Below are 19736 nucleotides of genomic sequence, written 5' to 3'. Positions count from 1 at the left end.
TTTACAGAGATGGAAAAGCACCAATCAAAGCTTTCAAATCCAAACCTAAAGACTCTCAGTCTTAAACTGATGTAATGCAGGCCGATTATCTTTTGTAGTAGACCGTAGTTAACCTATAATAACTTTTTGAGTGCTATACACACTCCCAAAAGACTCTCAGTCTATAACTGATGTTTGGTGTTTACCTTTTTGGTGTGTGTTTTGTCCCATAGGCCCGTGAGGCCTCCCGAGGACGTCGCTCTCTCTCTCTCTCTCTCTCTCTCTCTCTCTCACACACACACACACACACACGTCATGCATGCACTAGAACGTGCATAAGATGTTCATACATCTCTTATATACCCTTCTCACTTCCAAGAATTACATTTCCTGAATCATCCTTGCAATAGAATCACTTACATAAGGTCTCCATTCATGTTCTTTTTCCTCTGGCACACACTCCCTGCCATCACTTTCACTTTACCTTTGTAAGCAACTTTTTCCTCCTTACTTTAATGGTGGTTTCCATCAGACACGAAATTCTCTTCAGAGGGTGGAAGTGAATTTGGTACTTTCAGCGTCACTGCATGCTCAAGGGCTGCTTTGTGTTCTTCCTTGAAAGTCTTTCGTCTGTCCATCTTTTGTTCAGCAGGAACCTCCGTCAATTTGTCCTTCTCCATCATAAGCTGCACATTATTTTTTAAAATCAGCAAATTCAAAACAATTTAACTAGCATGAAACCCTCTGTAGAGCTTGCTACTTCCTGTTTTTATGAGCCAACCTTGTAATGATAGCATTAAGTGCCCTTGCAAGCAACGCTGGGTTAAACACCAAAGAAATTATTTACCAATGTGTAGGAAATAAAAATATTGTCTCTTCTCATCATTATAGGTATCCATTGGAAGCAAATTTTTAAATATGACTGTCTATTGCCCACTGAGTAACCAGCAGCAAAGGAGGTTGTGCACAAGATTTAGCTCTAGGAGAAACCAATTAAAAGGTGAAAAATTGCATTGCACTGAAAGTATGTTTAACATAAGTAGTTTTTCAATGCATACATAGCTAGGACAAACCCAGTAGATGGCTCTAGAATCTGTCTGGAGCCTCAGATATAGGGTATTTTAACGCGACATACACAATTAACTTGCATAATCCCATACCCAATATGTATTTTCATGCTAGCGTGCCATGTGTCATGCTAAGAATAATCCCATAAACCGAAGTGGGCTTTTGCCCAGGTTTGGTAATACCCAAGTACCATGGGCTTATTTTTTACATCATCTGTCATAAAGTTCTGCCTTTGCAAACTAAAGCTTTGTTCAGGGACCAAGAGGGGGTTTCTTCCTCACTTGAAGCTCTCCTCTATTTTCAGATAGCATTTGATTTATGTAGGCCTACTCCATCTAAAGTTACAAGTGGTATTAGAGCTCCCTCTTGGGCTAAGTGAAGGTAACTTGTGTGCTCCTCTTTCTCAGCTGCTGCTCTTCACTTGAATCAATTTTGGTAGACATCTACCAGCTAGTAGAGGTGGAGCTCATGTTTCTTTAGTTCACGTACGATTCAGTTCAGTTCTCGTTATTATAGGGTGAAAAACTGAGCAGCCACAAAAATGCAGGTTTTCCACGTTCATGGGGATTCCATTCTCAATGCTTTCAATGAGGATAAGCTACGTCTACATGAGCATCTCATGTTAGTAGATGAGAGTAGACCACTTGCAAACATCACCGTCTCTGATTCACAGTTTGATAGACTCAGGTGCTAGACAGCACCAACAGGTAGAGGAGAGTGGTTTTGATCAATAATTCAGTCCAACAATTGGCATTGAGGAGGTTACAAATGCCTACAAGTTGAATATCAAAGGGCATGGAACATTCAAGTGTTGGCTTCACATGAAAAATGTATGAAATCATGTGCCAGGGCTCAAAGAGAACTTGCTTTCAGTTTTAGCCTTCACGAAACTTTTTGAGATCCAATAGAGGGGGTGAGTGTTAAAGCAATGAGTTCATAAGATTTTGTAAGAAGAATGGCATCAAGCAACAATTCACCACTGCCTACACTCCTCAAGAAAATGGGACGGCAAAGAGTAAGAACCAAGATCTAATAAAGGCATGGTGAGCATTTTTTGGGTAGAAACTGTGTTTCCAGCTGCATTAACCACCAAAGCGGTGAAGAACATGACACCCTACGAAGCTTTGTCAAAAAAGAGGCCAAGTCTCATGCATTTTAGAATCTTTTGTCATATCTGTTATGCACATGTTCCAAAACAACAAAGACAAGTTGGACAGCAAAGCAACAAATGCAAAGACAATGACACCCTACAAAGCTTGGTCACAAAGGAGGCCAAGTCTCATGCATTTGAGAATTTTTCGTTGTATCTGTTATGCACATGTTCCAAAACAACAAAGACAAGTTGGACAGCAAACCAAACAAATGCAAAGACAATGACACCCTACGAAGCTTGGTCAAAAAGAAGGCCAAGTCTCATGCATTTGAGAATTTTTTGTCATATCTGTTATGCGCATGTTACCAAAACAACAAAGACAAGTTGGACAGCTAAGCAAACAAATGCATTTTCATTGCGTTACTCTAGCAATGCAGATGGTACAAGCCGTATCAACTTGAATCCCTCAACATATTCATTAGCAAAGACTCCATCTTTAGAGAGAGGAAAGTCACTATGCTGTTTCAAAAATGCAGCCAGCCTTGGGAAAATGGAGGAGAAAGTGGATGTCCACCCCAACCTTTGTCACTCAAAATAAATACTCTTAGGATGAGAAGACGATTTGCAGCAGCAGATATTGCCCCCTCATGTGGAAAGACAGCAGCAATAACAATGGCAAAAACCCATACAAGCGGAGAAAACTCCTGACAAATTATCAAAACGGTATGTGAAGACAATGCGAGATGAAAAACTACGGGACATTCGTGAAAGTAGCAGAAGCAGGGTGACTAGCCAGATTACAGGCTACAGCAGCCAAGGGAGAGTGCAAATGCAGCCCTCGTCATGCATGTGTTGGATAATGATGACCCTCAAAGTTTTACTCAAGCAAACAAGCATGCTGTAGAAAAGGGAACGGGCAAATTTAGAGAACAGGGATAGAATGGCAAAAAGGAATGAGGGGGGGTATAGAAAGAGAGGAATGGGGTAGAGAGAGATTGAGGGAGCAGACGGAGACAAGAAGCAAGAGGGAGCTGTAGATTTGAGTGGTAGTGTCATCATCAAAATGTGAGGTGTAATGGGATTGAGTGATTTACCCCAAGTAATTGGCCTAGTGATGACCGTTACAAACCATCCCCACCAAAAATAATTGTCCTCAAATTTGCAAGTAGTGGTTAGACATGAAGGCTCCCCACTATTGCAAAAAGAACCATTACCTATTTAGCCAGAATGGCCTGCGGAACCACTCTTAGACTTCCACCTTCCTATAATTTGTGTAAATCTTGTAGAAAGAAAGTCTATGAATGTCCACAAGAGACCAACAGGTCTATGTGACAACAAAAAACCATCTAATACATCTACTTAGGGAGGGAACATGGCAGCTCCTAGAGAGTGTGAAGGGAGACTATAAAATTGGAGTACCTACTTAGTAGAGAAAACATACATATAGCTGGCCATACATCAGTTTAAGACTAAGAGTCTTTTCGGTTTGAATTAAACTCTTTAATGAGTGCTATCTGCCCATTTACCATCCTTCCTCGCAGCCTTGACCTTAGCTAATTCTGTTGCCTTATCCTTAAGTTGAGCTCTTGTGAGTTCTTCGGCTATCCATGTCTTAGTTCCTTCAGCTTATGAGATTGTCGTAAAATCTTTATACGTAAATCTCGTGAGTTGAACGTAATGATAGTATGACCATTACGCTGACCAATCCGGACTGCTCTAGCTTCACCATCATCATTAAGATGATCAGGATTGTCATCTGCGCCAGTTGTCTAACCAATAGTAGGCATGGCTGCTTTGACATATGTAAAAGTATCATTGAATGAGTCCTCTTCTTTATACCATCCATTTGTGAGCCCCCAATTCTGATTTTCAGAGCATTATCCTTTCTAGCTGCATGTTCTTTAATCTTCTTGGATATCAGCTTTGTTTACCTTTGTATCAAACTCCACAATCACTTCGTGCTTGTCTGTCTGCACTTCAGTTTGGACTAGATTCTTGACTGCAGAGACTAATTAGGGGGTAGGGGAAGAAGCATTGCAAGATTTTACAACCCCTTCAATGACTTCCTTCTTACCAGGTCCTTCCAAAACTTGGATTCGAGCTATAGCATCTGCCCGTTGCATCCGTGATTATCGCACTTGATCCTGTAGGAAGCAAATTTGTTCATGATACCCAATAATGGGTCGGTCCAAAAAACCACCCATTCATATATGTGTGCATATGGCAAAGGTGTTGACTGAGGCGTATCAGACTTTGCTGTTGGAGGTTGTTGCAGTGGAGGGGGTTTTTTACGAAAAGAGTAAGCTGGTCCATTCTTTACTGGCCATATCTACTATACCCCCTGGCTAAGCTAACCCCCTAGTTGAGTTGGGGCTTTGGCTCAGCTAGGGGTTCCTAAATCAAACACCTGCGTACAACTCGAATTGATAGATCTACAAAGAGTACTCCTGTGACCTGCTGTACTGAGAAGGTTGACGGCGTTAACGGGCTAAGGGCTAGATGGGTTGCTGTAGTGACGAAAGGTTGGACGATTGGCTGAAGGGTTGAGGTAATGAGCGACAGACAGTCAGGGGGCGCGCGCGCGCACACAGAGCACATGACCAGGGTTGGCTATATACTTTTTCAACAAGCTAACATGCAATACAAAGTGAACTTTACTCTCTTTAGAAAATTCCAATTTGTTCATCATATTTCCATATATTTTTGAAATCTTGAATGATCCCCCATATCTATGTTAAAAGTCTTTTATCTTGATGCAGTCTTAGGTTGCTCTTCTTATGTCGGATCCTCAAAAAGACCACGTCCCGTTCTTTAAACTCTCGTGGCATCTCTTTTGGTCATAATAGTTTCTTTTGCCCATCCTGGGCTTTTCTCGTGTATTCTTTGATCATCGCTAAGTCCTTTTCCATACTCTCAAGCATTTCTATAGAAACTTATGCTCCATTTGTGGAATCATAGAAATTGACCGTACACTAAAATTTTGTCCATATACAGCTTTGGATGGAGACATCTTAATAGATGACTGCCATGAACTGTTATAGGCAAACTCTACTAGAGGTAGCAACTCGACCTAATTCTTTTGTCTCTCATTCACATACATCCACAACATATCCTCTAACACTCTATTCACTCTCTTAGGATTCGAATCTCTATCGGAAAATATGCTCTTAGGCATTCCATGAAGCCTAAAGATTTTTTTCACAAACCCTTTGGCTACATCAACCGCTCCATCTGTCTTCTTCATAGGTATGAAATGAGTTATCTTAGTATGCCTATCTACTAAAGCATAGATCGTATTATATCCCCCTCTGGCAATAGGTAGACATGCGATGCAACCCATAGAGATGGATTCCCATTTCCTCTGGGATTTATCTAATGGCTATATCTTACCCGGAATTCTGCTCTGCTCCACTTTTACTCTTTGGCAGTACAAGAACTCATTCAAATATTTAATCACATCTCTTTTCAACCTAGAACAAAAGAATGACTTCCTTACTTTTCAATATGTTTTATCAAATCCCACATGTCCACTGTAAGGAACATAATGGCAATCCATCAATAGTCGTTTATTAATTTCTGCGAGATCTCATACTCACAAAGAAGCTTCATCCATTTCCTTTGTCTATTGTTCAACTGCAGTTGGGTAAATAAGTACTTCAAACTCTCATGATCAGTCCTTAGCTCGAACTTAGGACCTAGAAGAAACTGCCGCAAATGTTTCAACGCATGACCTACAACACTAACTCTAGATCATTGGTGATATATTTCTTTTCATGCTTCTTAAACTTTCTTCACTCATATTCAACCACCCTCCCATCTTGTGATAAAACGCAGCCTATTTGATCTCCACTCACATAACAAGTGACTGTGAAAGATTTACTGAGTTCTGAAAATTTCAAAATACAACTCTAAGCTACTTCATTCCTTATTGTCTCAAAAGCTTGTTGACATTGGCCATCCCAAACAACTTTATTTTCTTTTTTTGTTAAGTTCGTAAGAGGTGAAGCTTAGGGGAGTCCTTCATACCTCTACTTTCATAGCTTGCTAATCCTACTCTTTGGAATTAGCCACTCAACAATTGCTTTTGTTTTCAATATGCACTCCGTTTGTGGAAATGACAGGACATACATACTCCATCGTCTAGTTAGCAAACAAGCATTTGCTTACTTTTCCGTACATCAAGTTATCTCTTAGCTTCTTCTAAGATGAATCTCGTGTTCTTCATTTTTTGAGTAGATCAAGATATCATCTAGAAAAACAAGAACAGAATCATCTAAATATCATGAACAATGTTATCCATTAAGCGCATAAATGTCGCAAGAGCATAAGTCAAACAAAAGGTAGGACCACATACTCGTCAAGCCCATAGCTTGTCCTAAATGTAGCCTTAAATATATCCTCTTCTTTTATTTGAATCTGGTGATATCTAGATCTAAGATCTATCTTAGAAAATACTTTACATCCAGATGATTGCTCTGATAATTTATGATCTACTTATTCAGTCCTATGCATAGGCGATATGTTTCGTATTTCTTCTTTAAGACACGTGCTCCCTTAATTGAAATTTTCGCACTTAGGCAAATATATAGCTAAAATGCCTTGAAACTTGCACGTTTCTATTTCAAATTTAAAGGCTAATTTCCAAAATTTGCGATTGAGTTCACATTAAACCTTGACTTTTTGTGAATAATGATCTAGTTTAAAGGTTTGCATTCTTTGCCGCTACTTAGGGGCTTAGCACATGGGAAAAAATAGGATGGGAATGGGAAAAGGCAGGTGACAAGCAATTGAACAAAATCCGAGCATAGAAGTTGATATTTGAACTCGATGGATGTTTAGCTGACGGCGCTGATTTTGTCGCCCTTTTGTGTGCAAATTAGAAATTTGTGTCACCCTTATTCCATTATTGTTCACGCCTACTACAAAAGCCTTCACGTTGAAAATTTTAAAGTTTTTAATTAAAATTTTCGCACTTAGGCAAATATATAGCTAGAATGCCTTGAAACTTGCACGTTTCTATTTTAAATTTAAAGGCTAATTTCCACAGACAAAGTCGGCCTAATAAAGCCCTTCTTGAGCAAGTCCTCTAGTTGAAGCTTTAATTCAGTATATTCTTGATGGGTGAATCTATTTAGAACTCTACATAAGGGTCTACTCCCGGCATCAACTTTATGGTATGATCAAGAGGTCTAGGAGAAGACATTCTGGGGAGATCTTCCAATAATACACCTTCATACTCCTCTAGAACCTTCCTTACATACTCAAGTCTTTCTTCTTCTTCAAGGAGTTTTTCTAAAATCTTGAAAAATACCATATACAACTCAGGCCCTTTTTTAGTGCTTTCTTTTTTTTAAAAATATTGGTGTTTTTTATATTTTGAAGGGTGTTCATCCGTTGATAGCTTTTGGCTTTTCCGTACGGCATCCATAAAGTTCCGTAGTGATCCATGTTTCACCAAAAGCGAATCTGAGGGTTCAACTCCTCAACAAATTTGCTAGTCAAAGAGAATTCTAAAGCATATTTCTAAAGCTCCAGAAATCTATCCGAATATTCTTCTATGAACGTCCCTCTCAAGTTCAATTTGAGAAAAGACATTTTCTTATTCATTTTAAACTTAGGTGGAAAATACCTTTTGAAACCTCGCTCCAGATAATTACTGCAAATATTCTCTTCTATGCTCTCTCTTACTCCCTCTCTCTCTACAGATGCACTAGGGCCTAGGACAAAACGTCGGCCTGGACGCCCCCGAAGGTTTTTATTCATGAAGAGAGAAAGTTGTTACAAAGGTTCAATGTAGAGCTGCCTGATACAAAAATCCAACGTGAATCCATATTACAAGAGCTTCAAGCTCATTTCAAATTGGCAACATGCCACTTGTTTAAAATCTAGACTAAGTCCTTACATGCCACTAAGGGCAATTCTGAAGTCTTCGAAGCACTTGGTCACACGAACCGCCTCCTAGATGGTTGTTAGGCTCTCGTAGCGCTTATTAAAATATCTCTTCCTAGTACCTGCAACAATTAATTAAAGCGCACCACCATGGCACCCATTAATTGTTAGCGCTTTGCATGCAAATAACACACTGTGGACTAATTCTAGTCATGGTGGGCGTCCCCACTGAACACATGTACACACATTGATGGGATATCTCAAGGTGTATGCCCCAGGCACACTTTGGGTTCTATGTGTGTGTGCTAGAGACACAGTTAGGTGCCCATAAGCTTTGTTAGGTGGTGGTAGATGCCACATAGGATGATTGAGAGATTCTAGGAGCTGATTGAGGAGATGGTTGTGGAGCTGGTGGCTCATGTAGAGGTGCCTACATATGGACCTCAACCTTCTTCATTCCATAAGCAAGCATTCTCTTGTTTTGTGTTCAGCTTCATGCTTTCCTTTCACTTCTTCAACATGGTATCAGAGCACTATGATCCTCCTTGAGCCCATTTATGCCATGTCATCATCTTCTTCTTCTTCTTCTTCTTATGCCATTTTCCTCTTTCCTTCCAAAATTTTGTGTGAGCTTGTTCTCTACCTACAAGCAACCATTCCCAGAGTCCTTCTGGCTGGAGAGACCCTTCGTATGGGCGACCTTCCACGTCAAAGCAATTAGGAAATGGTGCCCACAAACCCGCGCAACAGCCGCCTTCTTCCTGACGCCATTTCGTGCAATACGACTTGCTGGAGCAACCATTTCGAAATTCCTCTAAGCCACGCTTGCACAACAACATGAGCTAACCCCTGTCCAAATTTGAAGTGAAATGGTCCACCGAGGAGGGAGAAAACACGAAAAAACCAGTCGACAATCAAGCTCCTAGCTATGGCGACGCGACACGGCATTTTGCCTTTCCTCTTCAGTGGCTCTTCTCTGGTATACCAGCTTTATTTCTACCTAGAAAGCCCTCTTTTCTTTGCCTTGAAGAGTGAGATACAAGCCCTCCAAGATCAGGCCTCTATTTTGGACAGTTTTGACAGTGTTGTGAGTTTGGTGCTACATTAGATGCTACTTTGGCATTTGTGATGTTTTAAAGTGTTGAATAGCATCAGTACAATTGTGGATACAACTTTCCTTTAGGTTGCTATACCTAGATTTGCTTGGAATACTTTCATTTAGCCACCTCTATGAAGCATGCAAGTTGAAGTATCATTTCCATTTTATTATGGAATTTGGTTACAAGTCTTTGCTACACCAAATGCTTGTACTTTGAAGCTTTTCAGCTTTTTCTAGCCTTGTAAGAGAGTAGACACTGCCCATTTTGGGTTAGACCCTCTCATGGCTACCTTCTTGAATATTGATAAGTTCAATGGTAAAGGCTTTCACACATGGCAGATGAAAGTTAAGTTTGCATTGATGAGGGAAAACCTCTGGGGGCTTGTCAAACCTGCTTCAACTTCTTCTTCAACAGCCTCTAATGCTGGAGAATCCTCAACTCCTACACGCCCGGCACGAGATCCTGCTAGAGAGGAGAAAGCCTATGGCATTATTGCTCTTGGCTTAGGAGATGACTATATTCATCACATTTCTGATATGGAGTCTCCTTCTGAAGCTTGGCAAAAGCTTGATATTCTTTTTGATGCTAGCTCTCACATCTCAAAATTGTCACTTGAGATTGCTTTCTTTGAATTGAAGATGGCTAGTGGTGCTCCCTTGGCTGCTCATGTCAATCACATGCGGAGTCTCATGACTCAACTTGCTTCTATCAACTCTCCAATCACTACGAATGATGCAATGGCAGTATTGCTCAAAAGTATGCCTGAAGATTATGATCATGTTGTCACCACATTGAAAAATCTTCCTGATCCTACTCTTGAAAGTCTTATTATTGCCCTTCAAGAAGAAGAAAGGCACAAGGAACTCCGGAGAGGCAATGACACAGCCTATGTCATAAAAACTCAAATGGGCAAGTTTTCACCTTGCAAACATTGTGGGAAGACTAATCACCTCTCAAAAGATTGCTTCAAGATCAATCCTTGCAAATATTGTGGGCAAAACAATCACCATGAAAAGTTTTGTAAGGCCAAAAAGGAAGCAAAACCAGAAACTGCCAATTTACTTTCAGTTGATGTGCCTCCACAAGATGAGGCCTCCTATGATGATTATGCTTTTTGAACCAGCTCCACATATGCTCCAGATCTCTCTTTTATGTTGAGTCAAGGCACTCTGCCTGGATAGTCCTCCAAAATGAATAGAATAAACTATTTTGTTCTTTGTAAACACCTCTGGTCACCATATGATGCAGGCCATGTGTATGTGTTTAGCTCCATGGTATCTCATGCATACATTGTGTGCATGTACATGCAGGGGAGATAACCATTGGAGGGTCTTATGTATCCCTTTGTTTGACTTCACACCCTTGGGAAGCCTTGCTAGCATGAGATCCTAGCCATAGATTTATCCTTGACCACCATGAGATGGCTTGAGACACTATGTGACTAGATGTATCCTTGACATAGCCTGAGGCATTTCCTTAAGGGGGGGTTTCATGGGATATCTCAAGGTGTATGACCCAAGCACACTTTGGGTTCTATGTGTGTGTGCTAGAGGCACAATTAGGTGCCCATAAGCACTGTTAGGTGGTGGTAGATGCCACATAGGATGATTGAGAGATTCTAGGAGCTGATTGAGGAGATGATTGAGGAGATGATTGTGGAGCTTGGTGGCTCATGTAGAGGTGCCTACATATGGACCTCAACCTTCTTCATTCCATAAGCAAGCATTCTCTTGTTTTGTGTTCAGCTTCATGCTTTCCTTTCACTTCTTCAACACACAAAACAAATATAAAAATATATATTTATTCTCTGGTTGACCGAAGTCAACGCTCTTGATCATAATTAAGGGGCTTTGACCAAGGGTCGAGGCACCTTAATTATAGTCAAGTCTCTCCAACCGAAGTTGGCACAACTCTCCGACCGAAGTTGGCACATCTTGGTCACCCGTAGTTAACCCTCTTGGCGCATGCCAAGTTTCGTTGACCGAAGTCAATACTCTCTGACCATAGTCAGCTCTGTGGTTCTCTGGTTAACCGCAGTTAACCCTCTTGGTAATAAACCAAGTCTCCCTGACCAAAGTCACGCTTACTTGACCAGAGTCAAGTATTTTTTACCGTAGTCAATTCTTTGACCATTAAAAGAACTCTTTGACCATAATTAACACATATGAAAACTCTTTAATTATGATCAGATAAATGGTCAATTGTACTTTGACTTAGGATATTTACATTGTGGTGACATCTCCTCGGCTTCTATTCAGTTGACCTCAACTGAAAAGCTTCCTTGTAAACATCCAAAAGATGTGGACGATCGAACAACATGTCTTCATCCATCCACTTGGCATCCAATGCCGTATAATTCTTGAATTTTACAAGATACCTGTAAAACTCCTTGCCTTGAGAGCCTTTGCGTACAATATGGTACACAATCTATTCTGGCTGAAGGACCTCCTCCAATGCATCCACTTTTGGTGGATCCTCTGATATTGGCTCTGTAGGCTCTAGCCCCTGGAATTTCGTGACCCCTTGTCCAATGACAGTCAGGCACAAGCTACGTATAGTCTCTCAACCTTAGGTCAAGTCAGACAGTTAGTCCTTGTTCACTAGTACCCACTGGAGAACGGTAGGTTAGTCTTTCCGTCTTAAGTTTCTAGGTAGGTCTAGGTCTTAGCCTAGGATAGGATCCCAGAAAGGCCCCCTCACGGCTGGGACAATGAGGAAGAATGAGCTGGGGAAGGGATGCCTTTATATGCTGCCCTGTGCCCCTCCCTAGGCAGGCTTTTATGGGGCAAAGGGCCCCAACCAGCCAGCCCAAACCAGTTGACTAAAAGTCGGCCAGTTTAGGGCTGGTTGGCTCAGCCCACAGCTGCCTATATGAAGGGAGGATGCAGCCCTCATTTCTCATCCAGCTTCCCTGCCTTCAGCCACTCCTACAGCTCCCTTCTAGCCCCCTTGTGCAGCCCCTGAACACTTCCAGATCTGGCCCTGATCAGACTCAGCCCTTGGCCTTCAGTTCAGCCTTTCTGAAAGGTGTCTACACAGCACAATATTTGGGGATTTGGACCAGCAAACGGAGTAAGGTTTAGGTATTGTTTCATCAGTTCTTTGAAGTTCTCTTTTGCAGTTTTCACAGCTCACTTCTCAGCTCTATCTCTTACTCATATCTCAGCTCTCTCTCAGCTTATATTACTTCTCAGCTTTCACTCTCTCATTCACGCAGTAACCCTGCATTCCGGTGGACAGCACAAGCCTCTTCCTTGCCTTGCAGAAGTGCCCTACATTATCAATGTGGACAGCATCAAGGTCTTGGTATTGGTTGGAGTTGCCTCTCAGGTTGTTAGGTCTGCTATACATGTGCACAGTGTCGACAGTTCGTAAGAATTGGCCCAATGGGCTTGCCACATGGCACCCCCTCCAACCTTGCCCAACCTGCTCCCACCTCCCACGCACCACTCCCGACCATTTTTTAATTCTAGAGAAGCTTCTAAGGAATTCTACATAAGGTGCGATGGTGACACAAGAACGTGCATTGCACACAAGTTTGCTACTTCTAGTTCTGTTGCTTTCAGGAACTAGGTATAGTTATGTTGTGCAGCAATGCGCGGGTCCCCTACTAGTTCACACTTAAATTTAAAGTACCAACTCTTTATATTTCGATTGTATCTCAGCCAAGTTCTCTTTTGGAGATAGCGTCTTCAAAGATTCACCTTTATTGAATTAGGATTGGATCCAATCCTAGTGGGGACAAGGCATCATTAGCACCCAATTGATGTCTTGCCCAATGGTGCTATTCTAGCTTTTGTGCATCTCTGAAATTGTGCGCAAGTACGTAGATTCACATTTGAACTTATAATGGTTAAGTGATGTTGAAGCTTTCATGTCAATGCATTTATTTCTGAATTTTGTTGTGACCTTAAATGATTAATCTCAAGTGAGAAAATTGAATATTTATCAGTCATTACATGGGTCTGTAGGATCACACAAGTGAGCTGTACAAAATTGTTATGCCAAGATAAGTGCGTGACTAAGGATAGAATTTTAAATAGTCTTGCACTACAAGTCTATGCTGTTTTTTACCGTAATCAGCCTTTTCCTTTTGCATTCAACCTGATAAATGCTTCATTTTTACTCTCAATCATGACCCTTTCTCTTCTTCTAAACCTTGGTCTCACCACTTGAACCTTGGATGCCTTTGCGTGAACACCACCACCTCTAAGAGGTTAGTAAGTTTGAAGCATTCTTGAAACCTTACCTTTGCCTCTTCCACGTCCAAGGGCTACAAAAGCTTGATCATAGCCATTGTACTCCATATTCTAGTCCATATTCTAATTTACGTTCTACAAAAGCTTCAGTATTGCCATTGTACTCCATATTCTAATTCATGTGCTGCTGTTCTTGGTGGAATATACTAATCATCTCTTACTAGTTGGCATGGAAAACCTTGCCACCATGTTGAAGCTTCCCACGAAGTTCCCGATGTACATGTGGTGTTCAAAATAATGGGAATGAGCTTTCACCCTCAATCTTCTCATCAGTTACAAGAAGCTGCTAAGTTATTTCCCTTAGCTGAGTGGAGAGTCAACTTTCTTCTCTTGTCCTCTATGCAGATTGATCAACAAAAGCCTCAGATTATTTGTGATGATGGTCGTCCTTCATTTCTCACTCTTCAACCTTGCATACCTAAAACGCTTTGTTACCATTTGACATGACCTTCACAATCATCTTCATTGTGAGCTCCTAGATTGGATAGTTCATTGAACCATTGAGCTTCTCTTCCATACAAGGGATGTCAAACATATAATGTGATGCCATATTTGCAAATACAAGCTCAACCCCAAATTGTACTGCTGCAATAAATGAAACTCACAATCGTACCTCAACTAGCATTGTGAGCTCCAAATGCCCATAAACAAGTTGTACTGCTCAACATGCAACTGCAGGTCATGTTACTGTTTCACTCTAGATTTCGTAAAAAGCATGCCACATCTTTTGTAGATTGGCCCGACAACCTACATGGCATCACTTGTCGATACAGCTCTTCAAACGATGTATTGGCTCATTATGGATGCATCCCGATGGTTATGCTCTTGTATGGAAAAACATGTCACGGTTGCTTTCCAAGCTGCTTGAAGTGGCTTGAAGGCTGCTCACTTGCTGACTGCTCAAGCTGATTCCCTCGTTTGCAAGTCTCCGCAATAGAACTTCCTACTTTTGCAAGATCCTTTCACATTGAGGGTGCCTATGGAGGTTCGAGGGTGCACAGCTTTTGCAGGTCTGCCCTAGAGGGGTGCCTTTGATACTAAATGAGGAGAACTTATGAAAGAAAAGAACATGCTTGCTCAATAATGCAAGAGTGATATTGTGCTAATGTTGGAGATATTAAGGCAGTAGTAAATGTTAGGTTAGTAATAAGATTTGAAGCACTTTTTCCCTCGCTTAGATCAGCAAGCTTCAGTTTTGATATTGGGAGAGCTCTTGGAGCTGCTCTACATCAGTCCAACCATGATTTTGTGAAAACAGCCTTCAACTTTGCTGTTTTCAAGGTGGTTTTGCTCTTGACGCCTGTTTTTCAGCTCCTGGAGCTGTTTCCTGCAGTCGCAATTGCTGTAGTATGGCCCTGTAAGGACCTATCCTGTCACTTGATGCAGTCATTTTTATGGCTATTGCACACCAATTCGAAATATTTCTGCAGGTCTTATTGCTGATTTTGAGCTGCTGCAGCTATTCCTCACCAGGGTGACCTGATGTCGAGTGATTACAGACTCGCTTTTAGGGTTTTGGATCTGTTTTCTTAGGGTTTCAAACAGGCTCTTGTTTAGAAGTTCCTGCAGCAAACCCTCATCTGAAAGTCACATCACTGTCCTGGACAGTATTGACCTGTTCTCGAGCAGGATACTGCTGGCTTTTGGATGCCTTACAGGCTACAGCTTTCCTGCTCATCTTTGTCTCATTTTCATTTGGGGTTTTTTGTCTCCATATTTTCCTTCGCCATTATGAGTCAGATTTCAGTCAGATGGTGCAAACTTTGGCCAAGCATGGGCTTGTGGAGCAGTAAATTCTGTTAGTACAGTTTAATTCACAGCAAGTAAAATTTTCAGAGGTCATACATTTGTGCATGTATAAGGCTCAAAATCCCGGTGATTTGTTCGGAGTCCTCGCTCAAGAGGATAAGTTGGATGGCACCAACTATTGCCTTTGGAGCTTCATGATTAAAAATATTTTGGTTTCAAAGGGATTCTAGGGTTTTGTAGCAAGTGAAGAAGCTCACCCTAGTGCTATAGCGCTGGTAGTTTCCGCGACAAGGAGCTAATCGATGTGCTGTATGTGATGGGCAACAAGCCCCGGGCCAAGCACATTCTCAACCAAAACTAGATCAAAAAAATGGGTTGCCCGAGATGCACATGCCTTGTCTTTAATTGCAATATGCAGAACTTCTGAAAATCCACGGGACACTTCAAAAGCAATGTATTAAGCCCGTAATGAGACAAGGGCATATATATATATATGATTCAGTAAGGATACATGAAGGAAACTCAATGTCAGACCATGTGACTAAAATGCAGGATCTCAGGGTAGCAACTCCTAAATATTGATGAAGTCCTGGATGCTCAGCTGTCTCCACTACTTTTAACTCTTTGCTAGAGTTGGAATTGTCTTTTCATGTGTCGCTCAATCTGTCCATAAGGGGCAATCCAAACTTCCAAAGCTAGTCACCTTTCAGGAGCTTGTGGGACTTCTGTTGCAAGAGGAACGGACGCAAAAAAAATGTCAGTTAATATGCGTGATGGAGAGCAGGCATTTGCTGCTAAGTACAAAGGGAAGTCAAAGTTTGCTGGTTTTCAGCCAAAGCGTGATGCAGGACAGTCATTTGAAAAGGACAAGAACGATGTATGCAATCTTCTTTGCATTGGTGCCCATAAGTTAAGGCTTTGGGGCAGGCCAATCCACCCGAAAGGGATGGCTTCAAAAGCTCAGCTTGAACATGTGCACCTCAGGAATTGAACCATGATAAAGCTTGTGGCGGGCAAAAAGCAGTAAAAAAATGGGAGGAGAAGGAGGAAACCTCCCCTCATAAGAGAAGGGGGAAACCTCTTCTCATAAGTAAAGAGAAGGGAGGCAAGTGTATCCTGAGTAATGCCCCCCCCCCCCCCGCCCCCAAGACCTCCCTTACCGTATTGAATTTTTTAATTTAGGCGTGAACTCTACTTCAGGCTGCCCCCACCCTTATGTTAATTTAACCCTCCCCCCTTGCCCTTCAATTGATTTACCCTTCATTTTTGTCAATTAAGGGTCCCCTCTTTATTGCAATGTTGCATTGATGGGACAGATATGATGGCGTTGGGAACCTGGACCTTTTAAAAAGTCGTAATCGATAAAAAGATGGTAGGAAGCAATGGAGAGTGAGTCTAGATGATAACTCGACTAGGATTGATGCAACAATTTAGAGGCAACTTATGCAAGCCTTAAAATTCACTAGTAGACCACAGACATTTCATATATGAGTCATTTTTATGCAGCAGCTCAAAGAGCTTACTTGGAGAACAGCTAAGAAGACTTTGAGACACCTGAAAGAGACTATGCATTTGGGCATTTGTCTACAAAAATCTAATGCAATGGAGTTGTTCGGATACACTGATGCCCTATGTTCAGTGGATGACAGAAATCAACAAGATATATGTTCTCTCTTGGTTTTGATGCTATCACTTGATTCTTGAAGCACCAGACTGTTACATTGTAATTTGTCAACTACTGAACCTTAATAAAAGGAGCTAGCATGGGAGTTTGTGAAGCCAATTGCTTAAGGGTCCTTGTATTGCATGCAACAATTTGATGTTACAGCAATAGACTGTGACAGCAGAAACTCTATATGCTTGACCCAAACCCAATCTTCAATGCCAAGAGAAAGTACATAGAAGTGCAGTAGCAATTTAGAGGAGAACTTATATATACTCTGAAAACACAACACATAATGTTTCTATCTCATGACGGTCACAAGGTTGTAAACATTTAACTCCATAGTGCATAGCAGGGACTAGCTACTATGACATCCTCAGCGATGTCGTCGGCACCCAACAGTGGGTGCAACCATAGTATAAACATATGCTCTCACACAAGATATCCACACACCCACACATATTTGAGCATCCATTTATACAACGGTCTTCATACTGAGTTTCTGTCAGCACTCCGGAGGTGAAGGGCAGACTCGGCCGTTACTCTAGAGGAGAAGGCTAATCAAACAGTAATCCACATATCTCCATTCAAGCTACAAATGCTTGTGAAGACTATACGATTCATTTTAGTCTTGCCCAAACCCGCATTTTTAAGCAAAAATTGCTTAGACAATCTAGCTGATAGTGAAGAAATTATGGCATCAAAAGATATGGGCATGGTACTTTCAACCACAAATAGCAGGTTGATATATCTTTGTAGAGCCTCTCAACAGAGAGAAGCTCGAATGGTGAATCAACATGCTTGCCTCTAAAGAAGAAGTAAAGTAAGAATAAGTATATTTTACTGATATATGTATCTGCAGGTTTCAGATGTAGGTTCTGGACCAAATATTGGTTATTTTTTAAATCCGGCATCATTTAACGTAAGGTACCGCGTATTCCACGAGCGTGTTTAATAAAAAAGGACCACAAAGAGGGCTCAATATAACAAGGTCAAAGAACCATACACAAAGGTCTACCAAAGTAAGTTTTCAAAGGTAAAGCTCAACTGTATGGTAAATCAATGGAAAGATGCATACCTCTAAAGAGTTCTGAGACTCTTTTTCAATCCAAACTAGTGAATGATCTGCAGTAGCATTGCAAGAGAGTACTACATGCTCAAATCGACCCTCGACTGGAACTGCAGTTCTCACTACAGGAGGATAACGCCCACACCTGCATTTCATATAACCTCGTTTGAACTTTGTATCAATATCAACCTATGTGCGCTATGTCAGGCAATCCTTAGTCACATAGCATGTCAACTTGATCCGTAGCTATACATAATGGCTGATGCAGAAAGACATACATAACTAGTCCTGAATAATGAGATAAAACGTACCCGCAAAACTTCCTATCGACGATGTGATATACACGCCCAGGTGTGTACAATCTTCTTGGGTCCTCTAACATTTTCTCTTCTGACAAGCATGTGTCCTTTGTACATCTGCTGCATAATAAACATGGCAAACTGTCCAGCAAACAATTAGGCTTTGCACCGAGAGGAAAAGTATGATAACGAACTCAGGCTACCATTTTGAAGAATACACAAGCTTTCCAAGCTAGAAATAGCGCGCACATTCGTGCAATCGTGCACAAACAAGAAATAATACCTCACCAGAAAATACTCTCGAAAATGTCTTGCAGGGGTGTTGCAGTGCGAGGTAAGAAATCATCCTGTATGTCCCGTTACTTTATTAGAGTCTCGATCCCTTAAGGTAACCAACGACAACATAAAAGAAACCACATTGCCTTGCGTGCCTCAGTGTGTGCGCCTAGGAGTTCATAAACAGCGTTATAGTAGAAAGATCCGAATGAAGGAATCACCTGGAGTATAATCGAATGGATAATGTCCGCGTAACGTATTGCTAAGTTCAACGACATGCAGCGGGCAGGAGCAATCGCATAACAGCGGATCCGTTCCCTAGATATATTTCCAACTTTGCTCCCATCTTTGGCAATGATCATGGTAAGCATTGCCGCCACACCAGAACCAAGGGAATGTCCCGCACAGGTTAATGAATAGGAAGGGTATTCCAGAATCAAGCGTGTTAACGTCTCGGATTCCGCGTCGAGCAACCAACCAGCTGATTTGAGAAGACCGTGGTGGACATAGCCCCCATCGTACGTCTCTTGCCCAAGTTTGTTGTTCAATAGTACCGCATAATCCTTCTCCTTTACGAGATTCAGTCCTCGGATCGCCAGAACTATGTCCTCGGCCTCGTGATCCACGTATATAAGATAACTGGGGGCCATTCCTCGAGTCTCTTCGTAGCCCACTCTCTTCACCACCGCATTAGCGTCCATCCTGTAACCTCCAGCAGGCGGCCATCTGGGATTTGCCAAATCTTCCTCATAAACAGCCAGCACGACCCGACATGTGCGCGGAACGTCCTCAAAGTCTTCTGCTGTAGCGTTCGCCCACTGGTCACTGTCCCAATATCCAGCATGACAACACCGCTTGCATATGTAAGGCGCGCAAGCGAGTGCACACATGCATTCCAGCACGGGCAATCCAGCGAAGGACATTTCGAATTTACTTGGAAAAGCAGCTTCCTACTGGGAAATTGGAATGCCTCCAACACAAATGCAATAGATTCGAGCTTCAAACTCCGACTCCGAACTCCAAAGAGCGAATTCCAGCTCCAATCCAAAGCGGTGTGAGCTACACCTGTCACCGACACAATTCGAGCGGCTTCCTTGCGTCGTCTTGTATTCTTGCTGTCACGTTACACCACACTTTATGCTGGCTGGGACAGTGTCATCTTTAATTAACCTATTAACCACATTAATTAACCTATTAACCACATCACGCAAAAAGAAGCAAGGACACGTGGCAGCTTGGAGGCCAAAAGGATGCCACGTGTCCAAAATATGTGGATTCTTGAAGCGCTTCCT

At 41.8% G+C, this 19736-nt stretch overlaps 1 protein-coding gene across 1 annotated transcript; it reads right to left on the bottom strand.

The window, feature by feature from the left end:
- Window positions 1-210: 210 nt before the first annotated feature.
- LOC147896472 (uncharacterized) lies at window positions 211-19535 on the bottom strand. Its single transcript, XM_087381634.1, has 5 exons — window positions 18666-19535; window positions 18457-18515; window positions 18181-18309; window positions 17879-18014; window positions 211-665 (listed from the first exon to the last, which is right to left on the bottom strand). Exons 1-5 carry the CDS (start codon window positions 19365-19367, stop codon window positions 492-494), a joined length of 1200 nt encoding a protein of 399 aa, XP_087237760.1. The 5' UTR covers window positions 19368-19535; the 3' UTR covers window positions 211-491.
- Window positions 19536-19736: the final 201 nt, after the last annotated feature.

Source organism: Dipteris shenzhenensis, chromosome 11 (genome assembly GCF_047967505.1).
Source record: "Dipteris shenzhenensis isolate YYH24624 ecotype China chromosome 11, Dip_SZ_1.0, whole genome shotgun sequence".
NCBI lineage: Eukaryota > Viridiplantae > Streptophyta > Polypodiopsida > Gleicheniales > Dipteridaceae > Dipteris > Dipteris shenzhenensis.
Note: the sequence above shows the minus strand (reverse complement) of the source record. Positions and strands in the feature narration are given on the sequence as shown.

Coding starts and splice junctions, on each gene's coding strand:
- LOC147896472 (XM_087381634.1), bottom strand. CDS start 19,367: ATGTCCTTCGCTGGATTGCCCGTGCTGGAATGCATGTGTGCACTCGCT. Junction 18,310..18,456: donor ATTTTCGAGAGTATTTTCTG/GTGAGGTATTAT, acceptor TTTGCTGGACAG/TTTGCCATGTTTATTATGCA. Junction 666..17,878: donor AGTCTCAGAACTCTTTAGAG/GTATGCATCTTT, acceptor AATAATGTGCAG/CTTATGATGGAGAAGGACAA.